The sequence below is a fragment of the Leptonychotes weddellii genome, chromosome 10 (genome assembly GCF_054177405.1).
Source record: "Leptonychotes weddellii isolate Sample4059 chromosome 10, ASM5417740v2, whole genome shotgun sequence".
In the NCBI taxonomy this organism is placed as follows: domain Eukaryota; kingdom Metazoa; phylum Chordata; class Mammalia; order Carnivora; family Phocidae; genus Leptonychotes; species Leptonychotes weddellii.
Genome location: NC_138378.1, coordinates 104,220,319 through 104,245,375, shown reverse-complemented (window position 1 = coordinate 104,245,375; position 25,057 = coordinate 104,220,319). Strand labels below are relative to the sequence as shown.

Sequence of the window (25,057 nt, the reverse complement as noted above, 5' to 3'; positions counted from 1 at the left end):
GAGGCAGGTGGGTTCAGGGGCCACAGAACCTCCCTGCAACTGAACTCTGCTTCCTGCAGAGGAATTCGGTAGATGTTTGCTTAAACCTCCACCTCTGGACCACTTAGAAGTTTTCCTTGGTATCGCTCAGGATCTGGGGGTGCAGATGCAGTGTGGTCATGGGAACCGAGGAAGGGATGTGAGGCCTTTACCAAATACAAGCTCTCAGGTGTATGCAAGTCACTCAACCACTCTGCTATACTATTTTGTTACCTAAAATTGGAGCGGTAATATCACTTCTCACGGGATGGTTGTGAGTCTCAAAGGGGGCAGAGCAGGAACGGCAGTTTATAAACAGCAGAGCCCTAGACCAAGGTTATTTCTCCTTCTAAACGATCAGTAAAGAGTTCAATTTGCTCAGAGAATCTGAACCGTCGCATCTAGAACACCGGTTTTCTAAGTGTGGTAACTGGACTGGCAGCATCAGCATTTGTTGGGAGTTTAGAAATGCAGATTCTCGGGCCCATGCAGACCTATTGAATCAGAAACAGGGCATGATGCCCAGCCATCTGTTTTCAATAGCCCACCCCTGATTCTAGTAGGCACTAATGCTCCAGAACCTCTCCTCTGGAAAGACACGGACTCCCTCCAAGGGTGTAAGCCTGAGGGGTGGTGTTAGGAACACCAGGGAAAACACAGAGGTTGGAGGTCCAGCAGATCTCAGAATCAGACAGTAAAGTTGTGCCAAGCATATGACCTGTCGGGCCAGTTCCTAAGCTCTCTGTCCTCTCATTTTGATAAGCAGAGAAGGCATCAGAATAACATTTGGGAAAAGTTTCCCGTTAGCAATATCCAATGGACAGGGACATTGTTTTACTGGCGTAATGAGAGTTACGATATCAATTACTCCCTGATGGAAACTTACCCCAGAGTAAGGACAGATCTGAACAACACAAGTCCAGCTTCCTATTTTTTAGCTCAAACATATGCCCAGAGAAGTGAAGACATGGACCTTTGTCGTCCAGCTCAGCAGAGGAGAAGCTCATCGATACTACAATCCAGGTGTCCATTTGCAAGACCAGTCCTGTCTGACATGGACTCTGAACCCTGAACCTCCTGTATTTTGTTTCTTGTCCAGGGTGCATTCTGTCTACTGATAAAGCAGCCCTCATACAGCAGGCTTTGTCATTTTAGATACGGAGTATAATCCACGACTGCCTCTAGGTCCTCACACCCATGAACAGAAAACAGTCCCTTGTTTTAAATTATAAATCATCTTGATTTCGGCTGACCTCTTGCCCTGACATTCCCACTGACTCTGGGGCTGAGTGCTGCCTGCCTCCTCCCTGCTTCACGCAGTCCGTGCTCTGGCCGCCAGCCCCGCATTCCTGGTGGAAGACCCTCACCCTGAGAGTGGGGCTGAGAGATACAGGGGGAGGTGCTGCGGCCAGCATTGGTTTGGCTGGGGCTGTGCTCGTGCTTGGCAGGTTCATGGCGTTGATGCGCTCTCCTTCCCGCTGGGTTTCCTTATTTAGACCCACTGCCCGATCTACCTGGTCAACGTGTCCAGCATCTCGGCCGGTGAGGTTATCGCAGCTGCTAAGATGCAAGGTGAGTCCTGGGGCTGGAATGGACATGGGCATGTGGGGTGGGATTGCAGCCCTATGGGGCCCACCAGCCCAGGGGCCCAGTGTATGCCCTGTTGTCTCCTGTCACCCTTAGAAGCACTCTGCTCTAGCCTGGGTCCAGTGAGTTAGAACCACTGTTTTCCTCTGCACATCTGTCTGCCTAACAGCTTTACAGAAGTGTCTGTCACCTCTCCTGGGTCTGGTCAAATTTTCCAAGTTTTCAGGCAACTCATTAATTGCTATCTTTTTGGCCTCTTGGGTTTTACTAGCGGTTGCCTTGGTAACCGACATAAAATCCTGGACCAGTTCCAATGGACATTTCAGGGGATGCTTTGGAAGTCCCTGGAGGAATAACAGCATCTGAGTGAGCCCAACTTCCCTCACAGCCCCCCCCCCCGCCCCCGGCACCCTGAGTACGAGCCCCAGGGCGCCTGTGTTTCTGCTATTGCCGAGCACCCGGCAGCGCCTGGAGGTTTTTATCTGTGCTTGTGGTCTCAGCCGGCTCAGGGTGCCAGCGAGGTCCTGCTAACAGGAGAAACCAAGGCATGGTCACAGACCTGGGGCTATAAATCAGAGCAAGGGCTCCCAGCCTTCTGGCAGGATGGCCTGCGAGATCCCGCCCCCTCCCGCCTCTCCCCTCCTGGGAGCCCCTGGCCTGCCTCACCCACGCTGTTGCCCCTCCTTCCTCCCAGCAGCGCCCGCGGCCCCTGAGCTCCAGCCAAGCCGCGCTCTTCCAAGTGCGGCGCTGCCCCTCCTCGGCGCCCCTGCCCTTCTGTTCTTCTTGCCTGGAGCCAGCCTGGCGAGATGCAGCACTCTGGCCTTGAACCCAGCTGTGCTCTCAAACACCCTCGTGAGCTTGGCCAAGTCCCTTCCTCTCTGACTTCAGCTCCTTCAGCGAGGACCATTCAGACCAATGGTCTCTCAGGTCGGTTGGCTTCCTACTCATGGTCTGACCTCTCTCCTTGCAGGGAAGGTTGTTCTGGCCGAGACCACCACGGCGCATGCCACGCTGACCGGCTTACACTACTACCACCAGGACTGGTCCCACGCGGCCGCCTACGTCACGGTGCCTCCGCTGAGACTGGACACCAACACCTCAACCTACCTCATGAGCCTGCTGGCCAAGTAAGGCGCTTCAGCCGAACACTGTGGCCCCAGAGCACAGCATTAACTCGTGATAGGCGCCTTCCCGGGAATTTACGCATCTTCACCGTGATGTCCTAGCGGCCCCAAATCTGACCTAGAGTTAATTTCATTGTGCCCGTGGGATGACTTGGCCCTGGTGACCCTCTCCAGGGCCCGTCAGATAACTGCCATCCTATGGGGCTTCCCTGACCACTCGATTTGGAGTGAGAGCTTCTGAAGTGTAAGATGTGAGAGCAGCCTATAGAAAAGCGTGAACGGTGGTGATTCAGAATTTCAAGGGACATTGCTTTTTACGCTGAAGACCACTGCAGGGCTGTGGGATGTGGCCTCTGATGTGTCCTAGAATGTATGTGGGCCTTTCTGTCTCTTTGTTCTTCACCTCTCCCTCCTCTCATTGTTTTGCAACAATGTATCTCCCCACATGTGTCTCCCTCCTTTCTTTCCTCTTTTCCCTCTGCCTTCTGCCCTCTATCCCTCTTTCCCCTCATCCTCCCCTTCCAGATCTCCTTTTCTCCAGCTTCTTTTTTTCTAACACTACTTTTTCCCATGTGATCCGAATCTAAAGGCAAAAGTTTAACCAACAGGTTGAATTCAGAGGGAAACAAACATGAAAAGCTTTTGTTTGCAGCTTCTTTCTTTCCTTTAGTAACATTTTGGGTAGAATCCATTGCTTTCTCTCCCTTTTGGTTACTAACGTCCAGTCTAGTTTAAATGTCCATCTCCTCCCTTCCCCACGCCCAGTTCGGGGCTGGGGGATTCTTCTCTACACCCAAGCACCAGCCTGTACTCCTGCTTCTCAGGCAGAAAGTGGCTGGCCTTTGGGGCCCTCGCTGGGCAGGGCACATGCCCAATGTGGGCTCTCTTGTGCCTCCCTCACATAATCCCCTGCTCTGGGAGATGGGGTCCAGCTTAACCTCTTCCTCCTGCATCTTCCTAGCTTCCAGAGCTAGCGGTGTCCCTGCAAACAAGGACCCTGGAAGGCAGCTCAAGCCTGGCCACCTTCTGCAGTGTCTGGGGCCCAGCAAAAGCTCACCCAGCTTTGCCACTCTCCACAGTGGGAGGGCAGGCTGTCCCCATCCCAGTGGCTCCCCTCACCCAGAGGCTCGGGGCAGGTCCACCAACCCACCTCCCAGGCAAAGGCCCACTGCGATCACTTCTGCTCTCTGTGGGTGAACCTGTTGAAATGTGCCCTCCTTGACTGCTAGGAGAGAGAGTAGGGAAGCCCACTCAAACCATGAAAAGAAGGAGGAAGGAAAGACAACAGGACTCTCCATTCTACAACACCTCAGTCTCCCTGCCTGTCGTCTGCTTTTATACACCTGGGGGTGGTGATAGGCCTCTTCTCTTCTAGGGTGATGGTGGGGATAATTGAGGGGAGTGGCCAGCCCTGACTGAAGGTGGCTGAGAGGAGAAATGCCAGATCAGCTCTTACTTTTAAAGATGCTTTTCAGGGGCGCCTGGGTGGTTCAGTCAGTTAAGCGTCAGACTCTTGATCTCAAAGTCATGAGTTCAAGCCCCGTAGAGCCTACTTTAAAAAAAAAAAAAAAAAAGCTTTTCATTGGGAAAAACCAGCCTCCTTTTCATCATTATCAACACAATAAAAACAAACATGTATCATGAGCCCACTGTAATACTTTGGGCTCAGTTCCAAGGTCAAAGAATCTTTTGAAATACCTGCTTGCCACAGGCAATTTAACTGAAAGAACAGAAAGGTGGTAAGTGCCCCCACCCACCCAAATTCAACTAGGCTGGGGGAAAAAGAGTATTATTATTATTTTTTTAAAGATTTTATTTATTTATTTGAGAGAGAATGAGAAAGAGAGAGAGCATGAGAGGGGGGAGGGTCAGAGGGAGAAGCAGACTCCCTGCTGAGCAGGGAGCCCGATGCGGGACTCGATCCCAGGACCCTGGGATCATGACCCGAGCCGAAGGCAGTCACCTAACCAACTGAGCCACCCAGGCGCCCCGAAAAAGAGTATTATTAATTGAATAAGTTTTTATGTCTAGCCTATTTTTAATCTAAATTATGTAAATAAATTCGCTCAAGTCGAATTGTAATTTCATATGAACTATTATGAGAATAGTTTCAATCCCTTTTTAAAATCAGTGCATATTATAAAAATGTGCAGTTTTATAGAATTTGGAGCATTGTTTTAACAGTCTCGTGATTGACAGGAATTTATGGTTACTTTCTTTTTGTCTTTAGGGCGCACTGTTGGTGATAAATGATATTATACAAAATACCTGATTGAAAACCCAGACACGAATGATCATATTCCTATAAGAGAATCTGTGCTGCTTCATCGTGATCTACTTTAGGATATGATTTCTTATATGTCAGTGTAAAAAGCATAATCTGTGGATAGGAGGATTTATCTTTTATTTGAAATCTAATTTCTTTTTCCTTTTTTTATTGAAGTACAGTTGACACAGGATGCGACATTAGTTTCGGGAGTATAGCAGTGATCCGACAGCTCTGGGGCTTCCACTGGGCTCACAGTGTAGCTATGACCTGTCACCATGCACCCCACCATCACAGTACCACTGACTAGGTGCCCCGTGCTGGGCCTTCCTTCCTGGTGACTTACTCATTCCAGAACTGGAAGCCCGTACCGCCCCTACCCTTCATGCATTGTGCCCATCCCGCCAACCCCCTCCCTTCTGGCAACCATCAGTTCATTCTCTATGTAAAATCTGATTTCTTAAAGGGGCCAGAAGTTTTTCATTTGAATATGTAAAATTTTAAAGGACTTCACAAAGCCAGTCATGTTTGAAAGTTTGTTTTTTTTGTAAAGATTTTATTTATTTGACAGAGAGAGGCACAGTGAGAGAGGGAACATAAGCAGAGGGAGTGGGAGAGGGAGAAGCAGACTCCCAGATGAACAAGGAGCCCGATGCGGGGCTCGATCCCAGGACCCTGGGATCAGGACCCGAGCCGAAGGCAGACACCTAACGACTGAGCCACCCAGGAGCCCCTGAAACTTCAGAGTATGGTTGGTGTGTCCTATCTCCTAGATTCAGGGCAGCACTAGGTGACCTCAGAAGCCCCTTTGGAGGGGGCACCTGGGTGGCTCAGTCAGTTAAGCATCTGCCTTCGGCTCAGGTCATGATCCCAGGGTCCTGGGTTACAGCTCTGCATCATCTTCCCTCTCCTTCTGCTGCTCCTCCCCCAACCCCTGCTCATGCTCTCGCTCTCTCTCAAATAAATAAATAAGAAATCTTAAAAAAAAAAAAAAAAACCTTCTGGAATGTGACCACATTATTCACACTTGCCCCAGGGTACCTACTTGTGTGGGAATCTTTTTTGAAGGTGGGTGCTCAGTAAGACCTGGTTGAAGAATGGGAGTTGAGGTCCCTAACCCTCCGCTGGTGACTCTTCTCATCTGATCCCTGCTTGGGCGTCTGGAAGACCCCTGAGAAGAAGGTGAAACTCTGTTGGGTTCGGCAGGCCCAGGGAACGTGGGCAGCCCTGAGACACCCTAGAACAAACCGTCTGCTGTGTGGAGAGTCCCTCCTGCGGTCTCTGAGAAGGCCCAGAGCAGCAGCTTTGGCTAAGGAAGACACCAGCCCATGCCTCAGGAAGAACAAGTCATCTCACTGTGGATCTGGCCAAGGACATTAGTCATTTGGCAACAGCTGTGACTGATGAGCCCTGCCAGGCCCCCGCTAGAGACAGCCCAACATGCAGCCTGACCCCAAATCATCTGAGGACCTTACAAATATGGTCACCAAGCCAGTGAATGCCTTCTCCCAGAGTCCCCTTCTGACTCGAGCAGCCATCACAGCCCATGGGCACTCCCAAGGCTTTTTCGCCTCCTACAAATTAGATTCTCAGGGCTCCTGCTGTGCGGTCCCAGCAGTTGTCCCCCTCTCCCACATGACCCCCATGCTGCAGCCTGGACTCTGCCTGCCCTCCAACAGTGTTTCTTCCTGAGGTTGCCCCAGCCTGGGCAACGTGGGCACCCTTCCTCCTCCGCCCCACACCATCTCTGAGCCCTCGGCCTACTACAGAGATCTCTGAACGTGGCCCGGCTCTCTGCCGCCCTCATCTGGCAGAGTCTGCCGCCTCGTGCACGACAGTCTCACCGTCCTGAGTTTCTAGCGAGCCCAGAACCCCCGGAGAGCCCCACCGCGCCATAGCCACCCGCAGCCTTGCATGGAGGCCAGCCTCAGTAACCGTCTGATGCTCACGGAGGGCAGGCGTGGTGAACTGGTTGACTTGCGCATCACGGCTGGGTTATGAAGGCAGACTTCTCTTCCATCTTGTACCTCCTTTCCCCAATTCTGCGCCATTGGAGCCCACACATCCAAGAAAGCTCCAGCTGCAAGTTATTTAGCAAAGCTTAACACTGGACCTGTGAATGTTTTGCCCAGCACATGCTTGTCGCCAGCGGGAACTGGTGGGGGTTGAGGAAGGAGATGAGAGGAAGTTGGCATCTGGGCCTGTGGCAAGTGCAACCACCTCACACGAGCAAAATGCTAAGTTCAGTCTTTCTCTGGCCGCGGTCTTCACTCTTAAAAGTTGACGTCCCGGGCGCCTGGGTGGCTCAGTTGGTTAAACGACTGCCTTCGGCTCAGGTCATGATCCTGGAGTCCCGGGATCGAGTCCCGCATCGGGCTCCCTGCTCAGCGGGGGGTCTGCTTCTCCCTCTGACCCTCTTCCCTCTCATGCTCTCTGTTTCTCATTCTCTCTCTCGCAAATAAATAAAATCTTAAAAAAAAAAATTTTAAATATTGTCAACTCTTCTAAAAAAAAAAAAAAAGTTGACGTCCCAAAGGCTCTTATCAGTGTCTCCTGTGACGTTGACAGGCAGTGTCACACTCAGCCCGTATTCCCATTCTGCATATGAGTCAACTGAGGTTCACACAGATTAAGTAACTTGTTAGAGGGGCGCCTGGGTGGCTCAGTCGTTAAGCATCTGCCTTCGGTTCAGGTCATGATCCCAGGGTCCTGGGATCGAGCCCCGCGTCGGGCTCCCTGCTCCTCGGGAAGTCTGCTTCTCCCTCTCCCACTCCCCCTGCTTGTGTTCCCTCTCTCGCTGTCTCTCTCTCTCTCTCTCTGTCAAATAAATAAAATCTTATAAAAAAAAAAAAGGGTAACTTGTTAGAGATCATACTTCAGAGGTCAGCTTTGCCTGGGTCCCAAGGGAAGGCTTTTCCCCTGCATCTGTCCCCACCCTCTGGGACCCTGGCCCCCCTCCCTTACCGGTCACATCCTTTTCTCTATCCAGTGATACTCTGAACATTGTGGCATCAGATCACCGGCCTTTCACTACGAAGCAGAAAGCTATGGGCAAGGAGGACTTCACCAAGATCCCGCATGGAGTGAGTGGTGTGCAGGACCGCATGAGCGTCATCTGGGAGAGAGGAGTGGTATGTTCCAGGGACCCCTCCCTGCTCAAGTCCTAGCAAGTTTTCACTCTTTTGAGGGCTGCATCAATGGCTCCTTGTTTTACTCAAAAACAAAACCAAAAAGGTCTTCCCCGCCCCAACACCCCCACCCCCATGCCCCCGCAAACAAAAAGGTAGTATGACCTATTACAGAAATTTGGAAAATACAGAGAAGTATTAGGGGGAAAAATCCCCATAATTCCATTCTGAGAAATTAAATGATTAATATTTTGATATATTTCTTTCTAGTTCTATGTATGTGCTACATGTTATTTTAATAACTGGGTTCATCTTTTTTTTTCATATAACACTATCTTGAGTGTTTGCCTATATCAGTAAAAATTCTTTTAAAACATCTTTTTGATTAGCTAAATAACATTTCCTCCAATGGAAGTACCACATTTGTTCATCCTTCCCTGATGTTTGGAACTTCGAGCTGTTTCAAAATTTTGCACTTACAAATAATGCTGCAGAGAATTTCTTTGTTCATGAGTATATGTACTGTCAGCATTTCTAATTATTTCCTTAGGATAGATTTCTAGAAGCAGATTTCTGAGCCAAAGGATATGGACATTTTTAAGGCTCTTTATATATTTTGTCTAATTGCTTTTCAAAAAAGATAGGGACTAGGACTTCATTTGAATACCACCTGTTCTCCCCATGAAGAATAAGTATTTTTGGTCAAAGTATGAGCCTAAGGAGATCTGAAGTCCTCTAGACTAAGCCACCAGCTCAGGGGGGCACAGGAGTGGCTGAGGAATCCCCCTTGAAGGGAGTCCATGGTTCTCTCCCTGCTGGGTGAGGCAGGAAGATGTTTTTGAAGAGAAGAGAATATATGTCCCTTTGTGGATGAAGGGAGGCTACCGACCCATCCGTAGTGAGCATATGAGAAGAGCTGGTTGTACAAACAGGAGGTAGATTTCCACTGGGTAGACAGCCTTTTGCAAAGCGCCCACTCACCATTGTTGCTGGATGAAGGAGTAAGGAATGAGCAAGGGCTGGGGACCAAGCCAACCAGGTTGGCTTGTTAGACATCATGCCCACATCATTGTCCTTCTAGGCACCACTGACCTGACCAACTAAAAGGCCACAGGCCCGAGGCAAGGGTGACCAGGGGTTTGAGGCACACGCGGAGTTTGGTTGACTTGACACTCCTACAATGTTTCAGGTTGGAGGAAAGATGGATGAGAACCGTTTTGTGGCCGTTACCAGCTCCAATGCAGCAAAGATTCTCAACCTGTATCCCCGCAAGGGCCGCATCATCCCTGGAGCCGATGCCGACGTGGTGGTGTGGGATCCAGAAGCCACGAAGTAAAGCCTGCTGCTAGCTTCCAGGATGAGAGGGACATGGGGTTTTAAGGAACTTATATTACAAAACTCCACAAGCTTATTGTCTTTGCCCTGAGTTTAGCATAGCGAAGTCTGACCCTGAGGACCTGCCATGGTCTGGGCACTAGGAATGCAGCAATGAACAAGACAGTCTTTTTCTTGAGAGAGAGAGAGAGAGAGCAAGTGGGGAGGGGCAGAGGAGAAGGAGAGAGAGAATCTTAAGCAGGCTCCACATGCAGTGCAGAGCCTGACGCAGGGCTCGATCTCACAACCCTGAGATCATGCCTGAGCCGAAATCAAGAGTCAGATGCTTAACCAACCCCGAACCCGCTACAGTGCATCTCCATGCGCACAGCTCTTTACGGTATTTCAAAGCGGCTTCACATCAGTGAGCTCATTTGATTTCCATGCAGCCCCAAGAAACACTCATGCTGGAGTTTTCATTTCCGTTTTCCTATTGAAGAAGCTAAGACCAGAGAGTAGAGGGCTCCCCACATCACAGAGCTAAGAAGCAGTTGAACCGGCCGGATACCCTGACACTCCAGGCTCTCCCACCCGCCCCCTGCTTCCCTCCTAGAGGGTGTTGGGTACTCCTGAGTGCACAGCGCTCGACAGCCGCAACATTAATGGCCACGAGCTGAGTGAATATATGGAGTGTCTCAGTAGTCACCAGGCCACAGGATACAGAGCATGGTTTTTACTTAGAGATTCGGGCAGGGGAGATGGAAACTGTTTTTCCGTATTAAATTTCATTCAATCACTCAACAGATTTTTAAGTGCCACTCTTTCCAGGCACTTTTCCAGGTGCACAAGCTAGAAGTGACAAGATAGGCAGACATTGAATGGAATTTTGAAAATATAAAGTTGAATTGAAAAGAAAGCCAGGACTGTGTACCACCACCCACCCTGATGCCAGGATACCCACGCTGTCTTCTCCGTAAGAGCATTCAAGAAGCTGTGTTCTGCATCCTGATGCCTGGGGCTGGTCCCTGCTGCTGTAGAGGTGCGGCTGTCATTGATCGCTAGTGGCAGAAAAACCCCTAGAGTTTGGGGGCATCTGGCTGGCGCAGTTGGTTAAACGTCAGACTCGGTTTCGGCTCAGGTCGTGATCTCAGGGTCGTGAGTCTGAGCCCCGCATCGGGCTCCATGCTCAGCACGGAGTCTGCTTGAGATTCTCTCTCCCTCTCCCTCTGCCCCTCTGCTCATCCTCTCTCTTTCTCTCTCAAAAATAAATAAATAAATCTAAAAAAAAAAAAAGCCCCCCCCCCACACACACAAACAACACTAGAGTTTAGCCCAGTTGATTAATTTCCTGGGGCTGCCCTAACCCTACCTCAGACTGGGGGAGTTTACATACCAGAAATTTATTTTCTCACAGTTCTGGAGGCTAGTCCAAGATCAAGGTGTCTGCAGGGTTCAGGAGGGTTGGTTTCATCTGAGGCCTCTCCCCTTGGGTTGTAAATGGCTGTCTTTCCCCTCTGTCTTCATATGGTCTTTCCTTTATGAATGTCTATGTCTGGTGTCTGAATTTCCTCTTCTTATAAAGATATCAGTCAGATTGGATTAGGGTCCACCCATATTACTTTTGACCTCATTTTACTTTAATTAGCTCTTTAAAAGCCCTATCTCTAAATGTAGGCACATTCAGAGACTGGGGATGAGGACTTCAGTATATAATTTTGGGGGGTAATACAATTCAACCTGCAACAACCAGCTTTGGGGGATCATTCCTTCCCACTGAGCATCCCCCCATCCCACTGAGCATCCCCCCTTCCTACTGAGCATCACCCTTTCCAACTGAGCATCACCCCATTCCACTGAGCATCTCCCCATTCCACTGAGCATCTCCCCATTCCACTGAGCATCTCCCCTTCCTACTGAACATCACCCCTTCCCACTGAGCATTTCCCCTTCCCACTGAGCATCCTCCCTTCCCACTTTGAGCATCACCCCATCCCACTGAGCATCCCCCCATTCCACTGAGCTGAGACATCTTTACCTCTTCTCAGAGCTTTCTATCCCACCACTGCTTCTCCCGCAGGACCATTTCATCCAGCACCCAAGTGCAGGGAGGAGACTTCAACCTCTACGAGAACATGCGCTGCCATGGCGTCCCGCTGGTCACCATCAGCCGGGGGCGAGTCGTGTACGAGAATGGTGTCTTCATGTGTGCTGAGGGCACTGGCAAGTTCTATCCCCTGAGGTCCTTCCCGGACACTGTCTACAAGAAGCTAGTCCAGAGAGAAAAGGTAAGATGAGGGAAGGAGAAGAAGGGTATGGGAAGAGGTTGAGGCCCCCTGTTGGGGAATTCTTTAATGACTGTATTAAATCTCAAAGATGTTCTCACTCTCTTCTCCCACTGAATCCTATTGCCTGGAATGGTCACTTTAGGAACAATTGAAAGAGCAGAAAGGGGTACCTATAACAAAGTAAAACGTAGTGGGAACAGTCGCTAATTCCCCTGGAGCTAAGGGAATACTAAAGGCTGCTCACAGATGTCCCCAACATCTAGTCCCTGGGAGGATTCTTGCCCACCCTCCAGTGGAATTCCTGGCTTGGCCTGGGTTACCATATTTGCCCTGGAGTTGCTCTTTCCCTGAAACCTCCCCCTCCCTTGTGACTGTAGTAAGGTGGGTGGGATTTGCCAGGTTTGGACCCCCCCTCCCCCAGCACTGCTAATGGTCAGGCCAGGTCTGGAACAGTTCATATCTCAGGGGTCCCACCCAGTCCTTGGATTCCATAAGCACCCTGTTCACTAAAGTTTTGGGCTTCTCCTCATCCCCAGGGGTTCTGTCCTCCAAGTAGACACAGTTACCCAAAGGAAGCCTGGCTGTACCTTCATTGCTTGGGGATTGATTGTCCAGCCTTACCTTTGAGAGCTGGCCTGGAGAATCTGGCCCGAGTTCTTGCTGACAATGCCAGGTGCTGGGGACTGCAGGCCTGGCCTCTGGGCAGAGGTCGCAGATCAGGAGAGAACAGCTCTGACACCCTGAGAGCTGAAAGCATCATGCTGTTTCCTCTCCCCTTCCTGTGGCCTAAGGCAGCATTAGTGTGGCTTCAGAAGGCTCCTGTCTAGATAGGGCGAGCATTCTTCTAGCACGACCGAGGGCCCAGCAGCTCTCCTGTCTAGGCTCTGGGATGCCGTGGTTGGAATCGTGGCACACTTAAGAGATGTTGATCTTTTTTTTTTTTTTTTTAATTTCCTCACCCAGCTTCCCCGGTGTTCTGTTCGTCTGTTCCTTTTGCCCAGTACATCCCAGTCCTCTGTACACAGCAGGTGCTCACTGTGTGTTCTGAAGAAAGTTCAGTGCAGATTTCTGGTAAACTGCTCAGCTCAGCCTTGTCTGTCAGCCGCTTGTCTGTGCAGGGGTGAGGCCCAGTAAAATGGTCTGTGTGTTTTTCAGCCAGAGGCCCTAAGTAGCAGCTGGTAGGGGCGCCTTTTCTGGACCCTTCCAGGTGACCTCCCTGCCCCCACCCCACCCCGCATATTGTGGTCACTGTCCCAGGCCAGCATCAGCTTCCTACTCCCAGGCTCCATGCTCTCCACTCATCATCAGCTCTGGCTTCCAACAGGGACCAGAGATATAAAGGACCCTGACTGAAAATAGACTCAGCTGCCATATGACTGAGCTCTAGAAGTCTGCTCAATAGTATCTCAGGAATAGGGCTTTTCAGAGCTGCCTGGGGCTTGGCACACTTGCCATAAAATGATCATATGACCTCTCATCTTCAGCCAGACTTTCTTAGTCTCTTGGTTCTCTAGTCCTTTATGCCAAAGCCAAGTTTCTTTACTCAGTGCCTCAGGCCTCCCCTCCTTGTTCCCCTTCTCATTCCTTCCTGGAACCACCCAAAGGCTTTCAGGAGTAGCTGCTTCAGCCTGTGCCCTCCCAGCTGTTCTCTGAACACCCACTACTCTGGCTGGCCTGTGAAGCCCCAGCCCCGGAAGGAAGGTTCCACCGGGTGGGATGGGAGGCAAGTAGGCCTTTCTGCACTTTTCGGGCCCCTCACCAAGACTTCGTTCCACCCGAGTGTGGTCCTCAATAGAGCCCCTCTGTACAAGTGCATTCACAAAAACTACAGCTTTCTTTCACAAACTGTGGTCCAGGCCTCCTGGGCTGGGAGGGGTGTGTGTGACAGGACAAGGGAAACGCCAGAGCAGGATAGTGCCAGTTTCCATTCCCCATCTTTGATTATCAGAAGTTTTTTTTAAGTATTAGTTATTTAAGTCATCTCTACACCCCACGTGGGGCTCAAACTCCCATCCCCGAGATCAAGAGTCACATGCTCCTCTGACTGAGCCAGCCAGGCACCCCTGATTTCCAGATAGAATTTTAAGTGATCGGGCAAACTGGGAGTTCCGGGTTCCCAAAGGCACAGGAGGCAAACGTGAGCGTGTCTGTGACCGCTGAGTTCCTCTTGATTCGCTGGCTTGCGGGGCCTTCAAGGTTCCACCATTGCCTGGTTCCTTCCCAGTCTCGATGAAGTAAGGGCATGTAAGACTGATATTTGAGAAGCAAGCATCTAGAGCGTCAGAGTAAACTGGGCATATGAACACCAGAAGATCAATCCTGCTGGCTTTTTCCATGTGTGAGGGCCCAGAGCTCTCAGGATGACGATTGATCCTTCTCTGCCGAAGGCCAACAAAGGAAGAAATCCAAAGCCAGATCTGCTGCGGGGGAGCAGACTTGGGTTACATGAAAACAAAACAAAACAAAACCATGACTTCAGTTATCACAGTGTTCAATCCAAAAGCAAGCTCAGGGTCTGTCGGGAGGTCAATAGTCCCATCTCCAGTGTGCTCCTCGGATGTGGACGGTGGCAGAGGCCTCAGCCAGCCTCTGGAAGGCGTACCGACAAGAGCCCGAAGAGGGAGGCATTCATACACCAGAATGTCTGACAAAGGGTGGCTGTCATTTTAAAAAGGAAACTGGAAAATAACATGTGTCGGTTAGGATGTGGAGAAACTGGGACCCTTATTCATTGCTGGCAGGAATGCGAAATGGTGCAGCCACTTTGGAAGACAGTTTGGCAGTTCCCCAAAAGTTAGATATTAGAGTTACCAAATGAGCTCTACTCTTGGGTATAGCCTCAAGGGAAATCAAAATATATATCTACACAAAAGCTTTACGTAATGTTCATAGCAGCATTATTTGTAGAGGCCAAGAAGTGGATACAACTCAAATGTCCATCAGCTGTTGAATGGATAAACAGAATGAGGTATATCCATAGGGTAGAATATTATTGAGCCAGAAAAGGAAATGGAGTGCTAACAGATACTACACACCACATATATGAGCCTTAAAAACCTGACGCTAAGTGAAAGAATCTAGTCACAAAAGACCACGTATTTTATGATCCCATTTATATGAAATGTCCAGAAGAAGGAAATCCGTAGACAGAAAATCCATCAGTGGTTACTCAGGGCTGGGTGCTGGGGAATGGGTGTGGGATTGCTTTTGGGGTGATGAAAATGTTTGGGAATGAGAAGGTTGTGGGAGTGGCCCAATGTTGTGAATATACACCTCTGAAACACCACTGAATTGTATACTTCATTAATTTTTTTGTTTTTTTTTGAGGAAGAGAGAGAGAGAGTGCGAGTGGTGGGGGGTGCCAGAGGGAGAGGGAGAGAATCTTAAGCAGACTCGGTGCTGAGCACAGAGCCCGACATGGGGCTTGATCTCACGACCCCGAGATCATGACCTGAGCAGAAATCAAGAGTTGGACACTTAACTGACTGAGCCACCCAGGGACCCCTGAATTATATACTTTAAAATGGCAAGTTTCGTGGTACATAAATTATATTGCAATTTGAAAAAAAAAAGAATATCTGATGACAGTTCTGTGGTCTTTCCAAAAAAAGGTATTTTAGTCAGGAAATAGGTCAACAGAGGTCACAGAAAGTACTGTAAGCCCTTCTAAAAGCCAGCCTCATAAACGCGTGAGATGGATACCAATTCACAACAGGATACCAGTTCACAACATGTGGCTCCTCAGGCCAGCCAAGGTGGAGGAGCACCAGCTTCCAGGACTGATGTAAATTCAACCCAGGGTCTCTTTATCTGAAGCATTTATTACAATGACAATGTAAGGTTCCCAAGCAAAAGCCTGTTCTATTGCCTGTTGTCACAGCCTTTCTGTAAAAGAACGCACGTATGCAGAAAAAGGAAACTAACAAAAAAATCTCATTTTCCAAAAATGATGAATGATCGGCCCCTAAAGAGCATGGGCCTCGGGGAAGAAAGCATCTCGGTGGAGGGTTCGGTGTGCAGCCAGTAGTGAGGGGGCTGCCAGCAGCCGGGGTGTGGCCTGCCAGGGTCACTTGCTCAGGATTCAGCCAGCCCGTGCTTCTACGAACCCCACCCCCCCGCCCGGGACCCCGGCCTCCAAAGCCAGGATGCCAAAGTGCAGCCCCGTAAAGGCCGAAACAGTTCAGACCAGGCTTGACATTCTGAGGGTTGAGCTAAACTATGGCTCTGTTGTGGGAGAGTATAAAGGAATATGTATGTAGGCGGAAGCTCCTTCAAGAAATTCCCCGTATGTGTTGTTTCAACAAGATGTTCAGTAAGCAGCAAGCAGCAAGGAGGTTGAGGTTCTGTCCCTGACGAGTGCCTGGGGAGCAGATCATCTACACTGCTGCTTCAGACCCTGTGTGCCCACTCCAACTCACTCTGTCCTCCTCACGGTAGCACCTTCTAACGTGAACAAGCACACGTAAGTGACCTCTGCCATAATTAGGGCTGCTGGTCCTTTAGGTCACTTGCCACGTGCCAGAGCTGTTCTGAGAGCTTTATGTATATTAATCCATTTGATCTCGTAACAAGTCTATATGTAATGCTAATAGGTACTATCTTCATCCTAATTTGACAAATAAGGAAACAGACACAGAGAGATTAGATAACTTGCATAAGGTCGCAGAGCTGGGATTGGAACCCATAGTGGATGCAGAACGTAGGCTCTTAACTTTACTGCCTTTGTGAGTACAAAACTAATTAGTATTGCCACGGGGGTGGGGGGGATTCTCATCTCCAAATCAGCTATATTTTGCTTCTGTCCCCATAGAGTTGTCAGGTCACAGTAAAAGGCATGGCCTCTTGGGAGCCTGGCAAGAGAGGGGATAGCATTGCTCCAGGTGAGGGGAATACCCCAGAAATCTGCCCGCTACCTTGGAAAGGATTCTGCCAATATTGAGGGGGAGCCCACAGGGGCCCCCGGATGCAAGCGTGCATGCCTGCGCTCACACACACTGTTTAGGAGATAAGAGAATCCTCCACTCCCTGAGCTCCAGATGTAAGGAACTTTTGTCGCATCCAGTCATTTGGGTCCTGAGCGGAGTGGCAGCATCCAGCCTCCTGTCAGCCATCGAGGCGGCTCTGGTGGCGAAGGCGTCTGGGCTCTGACAGTGTCCTCTTTTCCCGTTTTCTCCTTCTCCGTCCTTCACTAGACCCTAAAGGTTAGGGGAGTGGACCGTACGCCCTACCTGGGGGATGTAGCCATCGTTGTGCATCCTGGGAAAAAGGAGATGGGCACGCCACTCGCAGACACCCCCACCCGGCCCGTTACCCGACACGGGGGCATGAGGGACCTTCATGAGTCCAGCTTCAGCCTCTCTGGTAAGAGCAGGGGCCACTCCGCCTGGGACCTGCGTCTCTCCCGCAGTGGGGTAGCAGGAGCTGAGGGACTTCTGCAGCGTTTCCTCTCCCTCTTCTCCCCTGCCCCGGCCCCCGCATGTCTAGAGATGAGTGCCGGGTCCCACAGTAGAGACGCAGCAACATTAGGAGGGGCGGGAGGGCTCTCCAGGTCACTGGGCACCAGCCACTCCGAGAGGGCACAGCTTGTCTGGTGCTCCTCTCCCCATGGCTTCTAAGTCCACATACTTTTTTTATTTTTCCCCTTGAAACATCTTGAGGGCTCTGCACACAGTGGGTGCCCTGGGGATGATCAGAGCTCAGAAAGGTTAACCCTCTGTGCTACGTGGGACTGCACCCCCACTGCGGTCTCTCCGTCCCCGTCCCTGCTCCTCACCAGCCTCTGAAAGAGGTGTTTCCCTTATTCCCTTTCCTCTCACCCCAGCCCCATGTTTGCCCTCCAGCACCTTCTTTTTTGCCAACAATTGTAATGCATGTGATACCATAGATGATACGTGGGGTGTGTCTGCTCTGGGACTTTATTTATCCCAGGCACTCTGCAGTAGTGAAAGGTGGGGGTCATTGCCACAAAAACGGTAGCCCTCCCGGAGAACGAGCAAGGCTATAAGGTGGCCTGGTCCTGCAGGCAGCTCTGACGGATGCTGGGACCCCCGCTTGAAGAGGGCAGGGCCAAGTCTCCCTGAACTCGCTGAGTGGCCTTCGGAACCAGACCAGGTGGAGGCCCGGCATCGCTCTGCAAGGGCCACACTGGGGCCTGAACAGTGAAAGGAGCAAGATCCAGATCCTTCCACACAGGGCGTGGCATTTACTGGTACATACAAGCTGTCCTAATACGAGAGGCCGAGGAGTACCAAGGGAGCAGGGCTGCCCCCCGAGCTTCCTCTGTGCCCCCCTATGTGCTGGGGGCAGCTCAGGTCAAAGGACACATGCTTCCTGTTTTGAGGACCTTGCAGTTGGGGTGGGGGTCCTCTCCATCCTCAGAGCCAGTCTCGTTGCCATGATAACTGTTCCCCCACCCTGAGGGCCACAGTGACAAGACACGGGTGCTGGGAGTCACAGAAATCCGTGGTGTGGACTGCATTCCGCCCTTCAGGCGTCAGCCACGCCCGGAGAAGCCTCAAGGCGCTCAGAGCTGTGGGCGCACCGGCCAGTGGCTTCTGCCACTTCTCAGGGCACGATGTCTCTCAGACTCAGCAAATATCAGGCGTCCTCCCACCTTCCTTCCACCCAGCCTTGTCTGTTCTGGATGGGCTGGACTGAAGAAGGTCCCACTCACTCCCTGGGACACCAAGCCTCTTTTTTCTAAGTCTTGGGATTTCAAGACGCTGGGCCCTTGGGGTGTGGTTCTTTGGTTTTCCAGAACAATGGAGTGCCCAGCCTTCTCCCTGTTGTACTCACTGGGGTGTGTGTACAAAGGTCCACATGCTGACGGGCTGATTCGTGGTCTATGTGCACCACAAAAGCCCACATTCCCAGGCTTGGGAGCGAAGGTGGCAGAGGCCCTGAATCAGAAAGACCCAGGTTCAAATCCAGGCGCTACCACTTACACACACTGTAACCCTGGGCGAGTCACTTAACTTCCCTGAGCCTCGGTGTGCTCATCTGGAAAATGGGCTGGAGCTGTGAGGCTTCGGTTAGAGCATACCCACAGAGGGCTTATCAGCCTCCCCCGCTAGATGGTGGCTGTGCATTTATAACCCGGGCGAGAGCCGCCGAGCTCACCCTCTGCTTCCTTCCCTGCAGGTTCTCAAATCGACGACCACGTTCCAAAGCGAGCTTCGGCTCGGATCCTCGCTCCCCCCGGAGGCAGGTCAAGCGGCATTTGGTAAAGGCACTGACCAGCCCCCCAAGTGAGGACGCACCACTGCCACCAGCCCGCACACCCTCCGGCCACGGCTGCAGGGGGCGGGAGAGGCTGGGCCGGGCGGCACACCACCTGAGGGGGCCACGGGACCCGGGGAGCCCTCCCCATGTCTGACCCGTGATTCACTGTGCTTCGAGCCAACTCTGACAGGCACTTTGAGATGTGTTCCTCCCGCTGCAGTCCTTTCCTGCCTTGGCCCCGGCAGGCTTTTTCGGGGGCCCAGGAAAGCCACACTATGCACCGAGCCCACTGCATAGAGCCCAGCCCAGCCCCTCCTCTCACCCCCCCGCCACGTGCTGGCCTTTAGTGCCCTGCCCCCTGGCCGACCCACCAGCTGTCCGGAGCACTTTAGCAGGTGGGTGTTGGAGGAAAAGGACCCCCTCCCCCGCAGGAGGCCCTGTGGTCACTTTTCCCAAGTCAGACAGCTGTTGGCTCCCCAGCCATGCCCAGGGTGTCCCGTTCCTCCTGACTCAACGCTGGCCCCTGTGTGTGTGTGGTGGGGACACTCTGCACCCTTTGCCAGCTTCTTCCTCCTCCCACCCCAGCCTCTGGGAGTCACAGGCCCCGAGGGGCTCGCTGGGCGGGGCACGGGGCTGGTGCCAGGCGCGTGTACATGATTTTGTTTTGCACGTTTGGTTTGCGCAGTGGTTTGGTTTGACTTGTTTGTGCATCCTGTGAAGAATAACGGTGCTTCGTGTCACTAGCATAGCATAGAAACAGGAGTAGATGTGGACCTTAAGAGACGCTGCACTCGACGCCGACCAGACAGCCTAGGGCACAGACGAGGAGCGGGGCGAGGTGCCGGGCTCACAGGCCCTTCTGCCCACCCGGAGTCTTCCAGGCTGCCGCGGCCCTGTCCCAGGCCCTCCTCCCCTCCCCCACCAATCCTGGGGTAGTTGTCTACATTCTGGGTGGGGGGCCCAGTACGCCAGCCCTGGGGACCTCCGGGGAGCAGAGTCGCCCCTCCCAGCACTAACACCCCCAAACACCCGGCTCCCTGTAAACTCCCCCCACTGGACAGAGGCCCAGCCGCTCCTCCCGTGTGATTGGCAAGAGGCCTCACGCCTGCTGAGAGAGGGGGAGCAGGACTCGGGAGTGAGCGGGCTAGAGGCCGGGGAAGGAGGCCAGGCCAGCGGCACCAGGCCGGAGAACCCACCTTGCCGCACAGGTGCTGTGGCCTCCTGGGCTCAACACCTCCCCTTTCCCTGCTGGTGGCCTCCGTCTCCTCCCACGTCCAGTTGGGCTCTCCCTGCCTCGGATGCCCCGGGAGGTTTCCAAGGAAACGCTAGAGGCTGGGTGATCATCCGCCCCGAGTGAGCTGGGAGCATCCCAGCCACCTGCCCTTCTTAAGCCTTGCCCTCCGGGCAGGGAAGTGATTTCATGTTGCACATTCGCTTTGCGCACCCCGCGCTTGCCCTGGGGCTCTTGGGCTGGTGGTCCTACCCTGCACATTTCTTCAGTGCTTTACATGCTTTCAAAGCACTTCCATATACGAGCTCTCGATTGCTCCACCTGACTGCAGAGCATGTGTTATTCTCCCCATTCCACAGATGAAGCCCAGAAAGTTTAAGCCTTCTGACCCCACGAGTGTCCATGACGACCCTTAAGAGCTTGGCTCGTCTACCCTGGCTGTGGAAAGGAAGAGTGGGGGGACGTCTCTTGTAGATCCCACCTGAGAATTGAACCATCCAGAAGACTCACTCCCGTGGTAGGCATTCTGCTTTGTTTTGCACAGGTAGATAGATCTTTCTCATAAACCAGCTAACGCCTATTCACTCTCTGAGCCAGCACTAGTTAAATGTTGGGGGGCTTGCCCTGTGACTTGAGTTGCCTCCACATCCTCCCTTCTTGCTCATCTTCCTCACTTAGGAGCTGAAAGGACAGAGACGGTACCCCAGGGAGCAGAGGCAACAAAGGCACTCATGGGGGGTGGCAGCCACGGGGATAGTAGGTAGAGATCTGGGCCGAGGAAACCATGACACGGACCCCTCGGTACAACGCACATCATCCTGTTTATCCCAGCCCGTTGCTGGGTCGTGGGCCTTGGGCAGATGCCAAAGAGCCGAGCAGTGGTGGCAGCCGGAGGGCACAGCATCCCTGCTTGGGCTAAGAAAGCTTTACCTTCTCTGAGTGCCTCCGCCCGAGAGATGCATGGTCCATGGGATGGCTCTGGGAGACCACATCTTGGAGCGGTCCACAGTAGGCCTTCCACTTCATCTTACCCCCCCTCCACACACACATACCCCCCGATCCTGTCACAGACCCCACCCTTGCCCAGGAGCTTCTAGATGAAAATCAGAAGGAGGGTCAAGGGACCAAAGGAACGCTCAGCCCCACCCCCCCACCCCCCCACTCCTTGCCCCTGTGCAGAGCTCCAGCCAGCTCCATCAGCAGCCCCACCGCTCCTGGTTGGAATGACAAGGGTCTCTGGTTGCCCTGAATGCAGCTCTCAAACTGGTCTTGTACTTGCTGAATAAATACTGTTGTTCTTGCCTTAGCTGCTCTCTAGGTTTGTGGGATTAAGTGACCAGAAAATTGTGCTACCGTGTGTGCGTGTGTGCGTGTGTGTAGTGCTAGGAGTCCACAGTAGGTCTCTGTCAAGCCAATGCCGTGATGAGGGCTTTTCCAATACTGACCCAGAAACCACAGAAGCACGCGAAAACCCCAACCCCCTCCAGCTGCCCCGGGCGGCAGGCACAGCCTGGGGTCGGGATGGAGCCTCCAGCACCCAAGTGACTTCTCACTCCTCTGTAAACGTCATGGTGCTAAGATTGTGTCAACCCCAAGACGACACATGGTCCTGTGCTCTGGCCACCTGTTTGAGGCAAAGACAAAACAGCCCGACACATTGTGTTCTGGTGCAGGTTTGTATTAAACTGTAGCTACTTCTCACTTGGTCTCCGTTGTGTTTCTTCCAAAGAAGAGAGAGTTCGGCAGGGGACCTCCTCCCCAGTGGCAGGGGCAGACCTCGGTTGCTAAGAAAACTCAGCTTTGGTTCTTCACTCGTATTGGGGGTCAGGTGGCCTCTCACCGGGAGGCCTGAGCAGAGTCTGCAGGGAAAAACAGCTGAGAGGTGAGAGCCTCAGTGCCCAGTCCTCCTGGTGGGAACAAAATCAAGGCTTTTGGAGCCAGATTCCCAGAACAAGGTTGCTGAGTTAACTGAAACAGGGATAACTGGGGGAAAGCATTACATACAAAAGGCGGGGAAACTAGGCTTTCCCCACTTACCCGTTGTTGCCTATTCTTGGCTACCATTTTGGAAACCCATAGCCCCCTCTTTACACAGTGGAACTCTTGGCCGATGGAGCTGTGGCCTCAAAAGATCACAGGACAGAGGGCTGTCCCAAGGCCAGTGTGTCTTTGAAGGACCTCCAGGCTACTCTCTGGTTCTCCAGAACCGCCCCGCCTTTGGATTGGTCTACTGTACCCTCCAACCCCTTCCACCTGCACCAAGACTCCTCTGCCTTCTCTCTAGATCTCAGCCAGCTGTTGGAAGGGATTACTGGATCAAACTCCCACACTGAAGAGTGAAACTGTTGCTTCCATTACTACAGGGTCACTTGTACTTATTTCTTAGCCCCCGAAGATAAAACCCCAATGAGGGAATTTTAGGCAGTGTACGAAATCGTTGGTGGCAAGGGAATTTTCCCAGCTTTCACCAAATAAACAACTCTGCAAATAAGACCACGACCAGAAGTAATACCCTGGGTGCTGCATTTGGGGCAAAGCAGTTGGCTATTATGAAATGAGCTGTATGTACTAGCTCCAGTGGGGTTTCTGAGCCAGTATTACCTGGCTTGTGAAGGATGCCGAGTCCCTGGGATGGGACTGGGCCAAAGTGTCTGTGTTAGCCTGATTTCCCATAACGTGAGAACACACCAGAATTTGATTAACTGCCAAAAATACATGGCTTCAAGCGTTTGGATGAAAACTAATGTGGCCATATGTTTGCCAGGCCATGTGTACCGTATGGGGTGATTGATAGAGAAAAAAAATAAGACACCCGGAAAGACACAGCAGGCCTTTGTGTGCATGTAGTTGAGGGAAAATAAAAAACCACAGACTTTAAAATAAGGCAGTCTACTAAGATCATTTATAGGATTATCTGCATTCAGGGAAACCTCACCAGCCACGGGCTGGGCAACGTTCACCCTCAGTCTCTTTACTCAGAATTACAGGAGGACTTTTTTTTTTTTTAGATTTTATTTATTTATTTGAAAGAGAGAGCGAGAGAGCGAAGCACAAGCAGGGGGAGCGGCAGAGGGAGATGGAGAAGCAGGCTCCCTGCTGAGCAGGGAGCCTGATGTGGGGCTCGATCCCAGGACCCTGGGATCAGGACCTGAGCCAAAGGCAGACGCTTAACTGACTGAGCCACCCAGGTGCCCCCAGGAGGACTTTTTTACAAAAGTATAACCCAACACTAAGAATTGCCTTGTAGTTGGTGGAGATGGGAGAATCTCATAACACCCCAGGTCTAAAGAAGAAACCTCGTGATACACAGGGAGGGGAGACCTTATAGTGCTAGGTTAATAAAATATTATTTGACGGTGTTGTTGATAACATATTTGAAAGGGTTTTAGTGCTTTCCCACTAAAACGAAAGGATCTAACATTCTGTTGAGACTTGATACCATCTTAAAATGGAAGCAGACTTCTTCATTTCTTTCCCTGGTATATTTATGAACCACACATTTATACCTGCAGGGATCTTGTCCTGGTTGTCCCAGGATAGTTCTGGGTTAAGTCTATTGCTCCAGAATAATTATGAATCGTGCCCCCTTTCATGTATGTCGTGCTTTGGGCAGTAAATCCTATAGCCACTTCATGCATGCCTATTTATTTGTCAGGCCATTCATATGCCTGTCCAGGAGTTAAAGAGTTATCCACCACTGAAAGATGAGGGGCAGGGCATCGCGGGAGGTGGGGAAAATGGGTCCTTCTGCAGGGAGTGGGGACAAGGGTGTCCTGTGACAAGCCCTGAGTCTTCACAGCTCCAGGAGGTTTCTTTTATATATATATATATTTTTTTTTTTAATTTTATTTATTTTTGAGAGAGAGAGAATGACAGAGAGAGAGAATGAGAGGGGTGAGGTTCGGAGGGAGAAGCAGACTCCCTGCTAAGCAGGGAGCCCGATGCGGGACTCGATCCCGGGACTCCAGGATCATGTCCTGAGCTGAAGGCAGTCGCTTAACCAACTGAGCCACCCAGGCGCCCTCCAGGAGGTTTCATGAGGTCTCAGTGGCTGTGGATACAGCAGAGTGGTGAAGGTCAAGGGCACTTCCCTAAGCTTTTCAGTTTAGCTTATAAATTTACTGTTCCATTAAAAATGGTCAGTCTAGGGACGCCTGGGTGGCTCAGTCGTTAAGCGTCTGCCTTCGGCTCAGGTCATGATCCCAGGGTCCTGGGATGGAGCCCCGCATCGGGCTCCCTGCTCCGCGGGAAGCCTGCTTCTCCCTTTCCTGCTCCCCCTGCTTGTGTTCCTCTCTTGCTGTGTCTCTCTCTGTCAAATAAATAAACAAATCTTTAAAAAAAAAAAATGGTCAGTCTATCAACTTTTATCATTTACTTTTAAGGGGACTTTGATCCCATTGATCCACTTAATTGGACACTTTACAGCATTTACAACATTTCTAACTACATTTGAAATTCTACTTCCTTTTTAAGAATCTTTCCTAAGTGCTAAATAATTACTGCTAGTCTAACCAATGAAATCCATAAATATAGTGAACTTAGAGGTTCATTAGCTATTTCAGTGCCAAACATAAACTTAGATTCCATCTCGAAGTTCTAAATCTTAAGGTACACATTTTAAATTAGTTATGGGGCGCTCACTCTACCAGGCCCTAATTTTTTTACAAGTACACAAAATACCTAACGTGCAGATTCTCTCAACACAAAATTGTTAATACTATGGTTTGGGTTTGTTAAAGTCTTTCTTTTCTCAATTCTATCCTTGTGCCAAGTCTAAGTTCCCACTGGGCTTTGGCTGGGAGTCCTGGCACCTAAGAGGATGTGAGGGAGGCCTGCTTCCTCGCTCCACTCAAGTGGCTCAGATTTCCAAAGTGATGTACCAG

At 51.3% G+C, this 25,057-nt stretch overlaps 1 protein-coding gene across 2 annotated transcripts in view; it reads left to right on the top strand.

Annotated features, from left to right (window-relative positions):
- DPYSL5 (dihydropyrimidinase like 5) overlaps positions 1-21,875 on the top strand; it is a 91,859-nt gene extending 69,984 nt beyond the window's left edge. For both annotated transcript variants that reach the window (XM_081797075.1, XM_081797076.1), the window contains exons 7-13: positions 1,515-1,590; positions 2,576-2,732; positions 7,985-8,126; positions 9,313-9,455; positions 11,515-11,722; positions 16,915-17,083; positions 18,863-21,875. In XM_081797075.1, the coding sequence (XP_081653201.1) occupies positions 1,515-1,590; positions 2,576-2,732; positions 7,985-8,126; positions 9,313-9,455; positions 11,515-11,722; positions 16,915-17,083; positions 18,863-18,948 (981 nt within the window). In that variant the 3' untranslated portion in view covers positions 18,949-21,875. The remainder of the gene's footprint in view (positions 1-1,514; positions 1,591-2,575; positions 2,733-7,984; positions 8,127-9,312; positions 9,456-11,514; positions 11,723-16,914; positions 17,084-18,862) is intronic.
- The last annotated feature ends 3,182 nt before the right edge of the window (positions 21,876-25,057 follow it).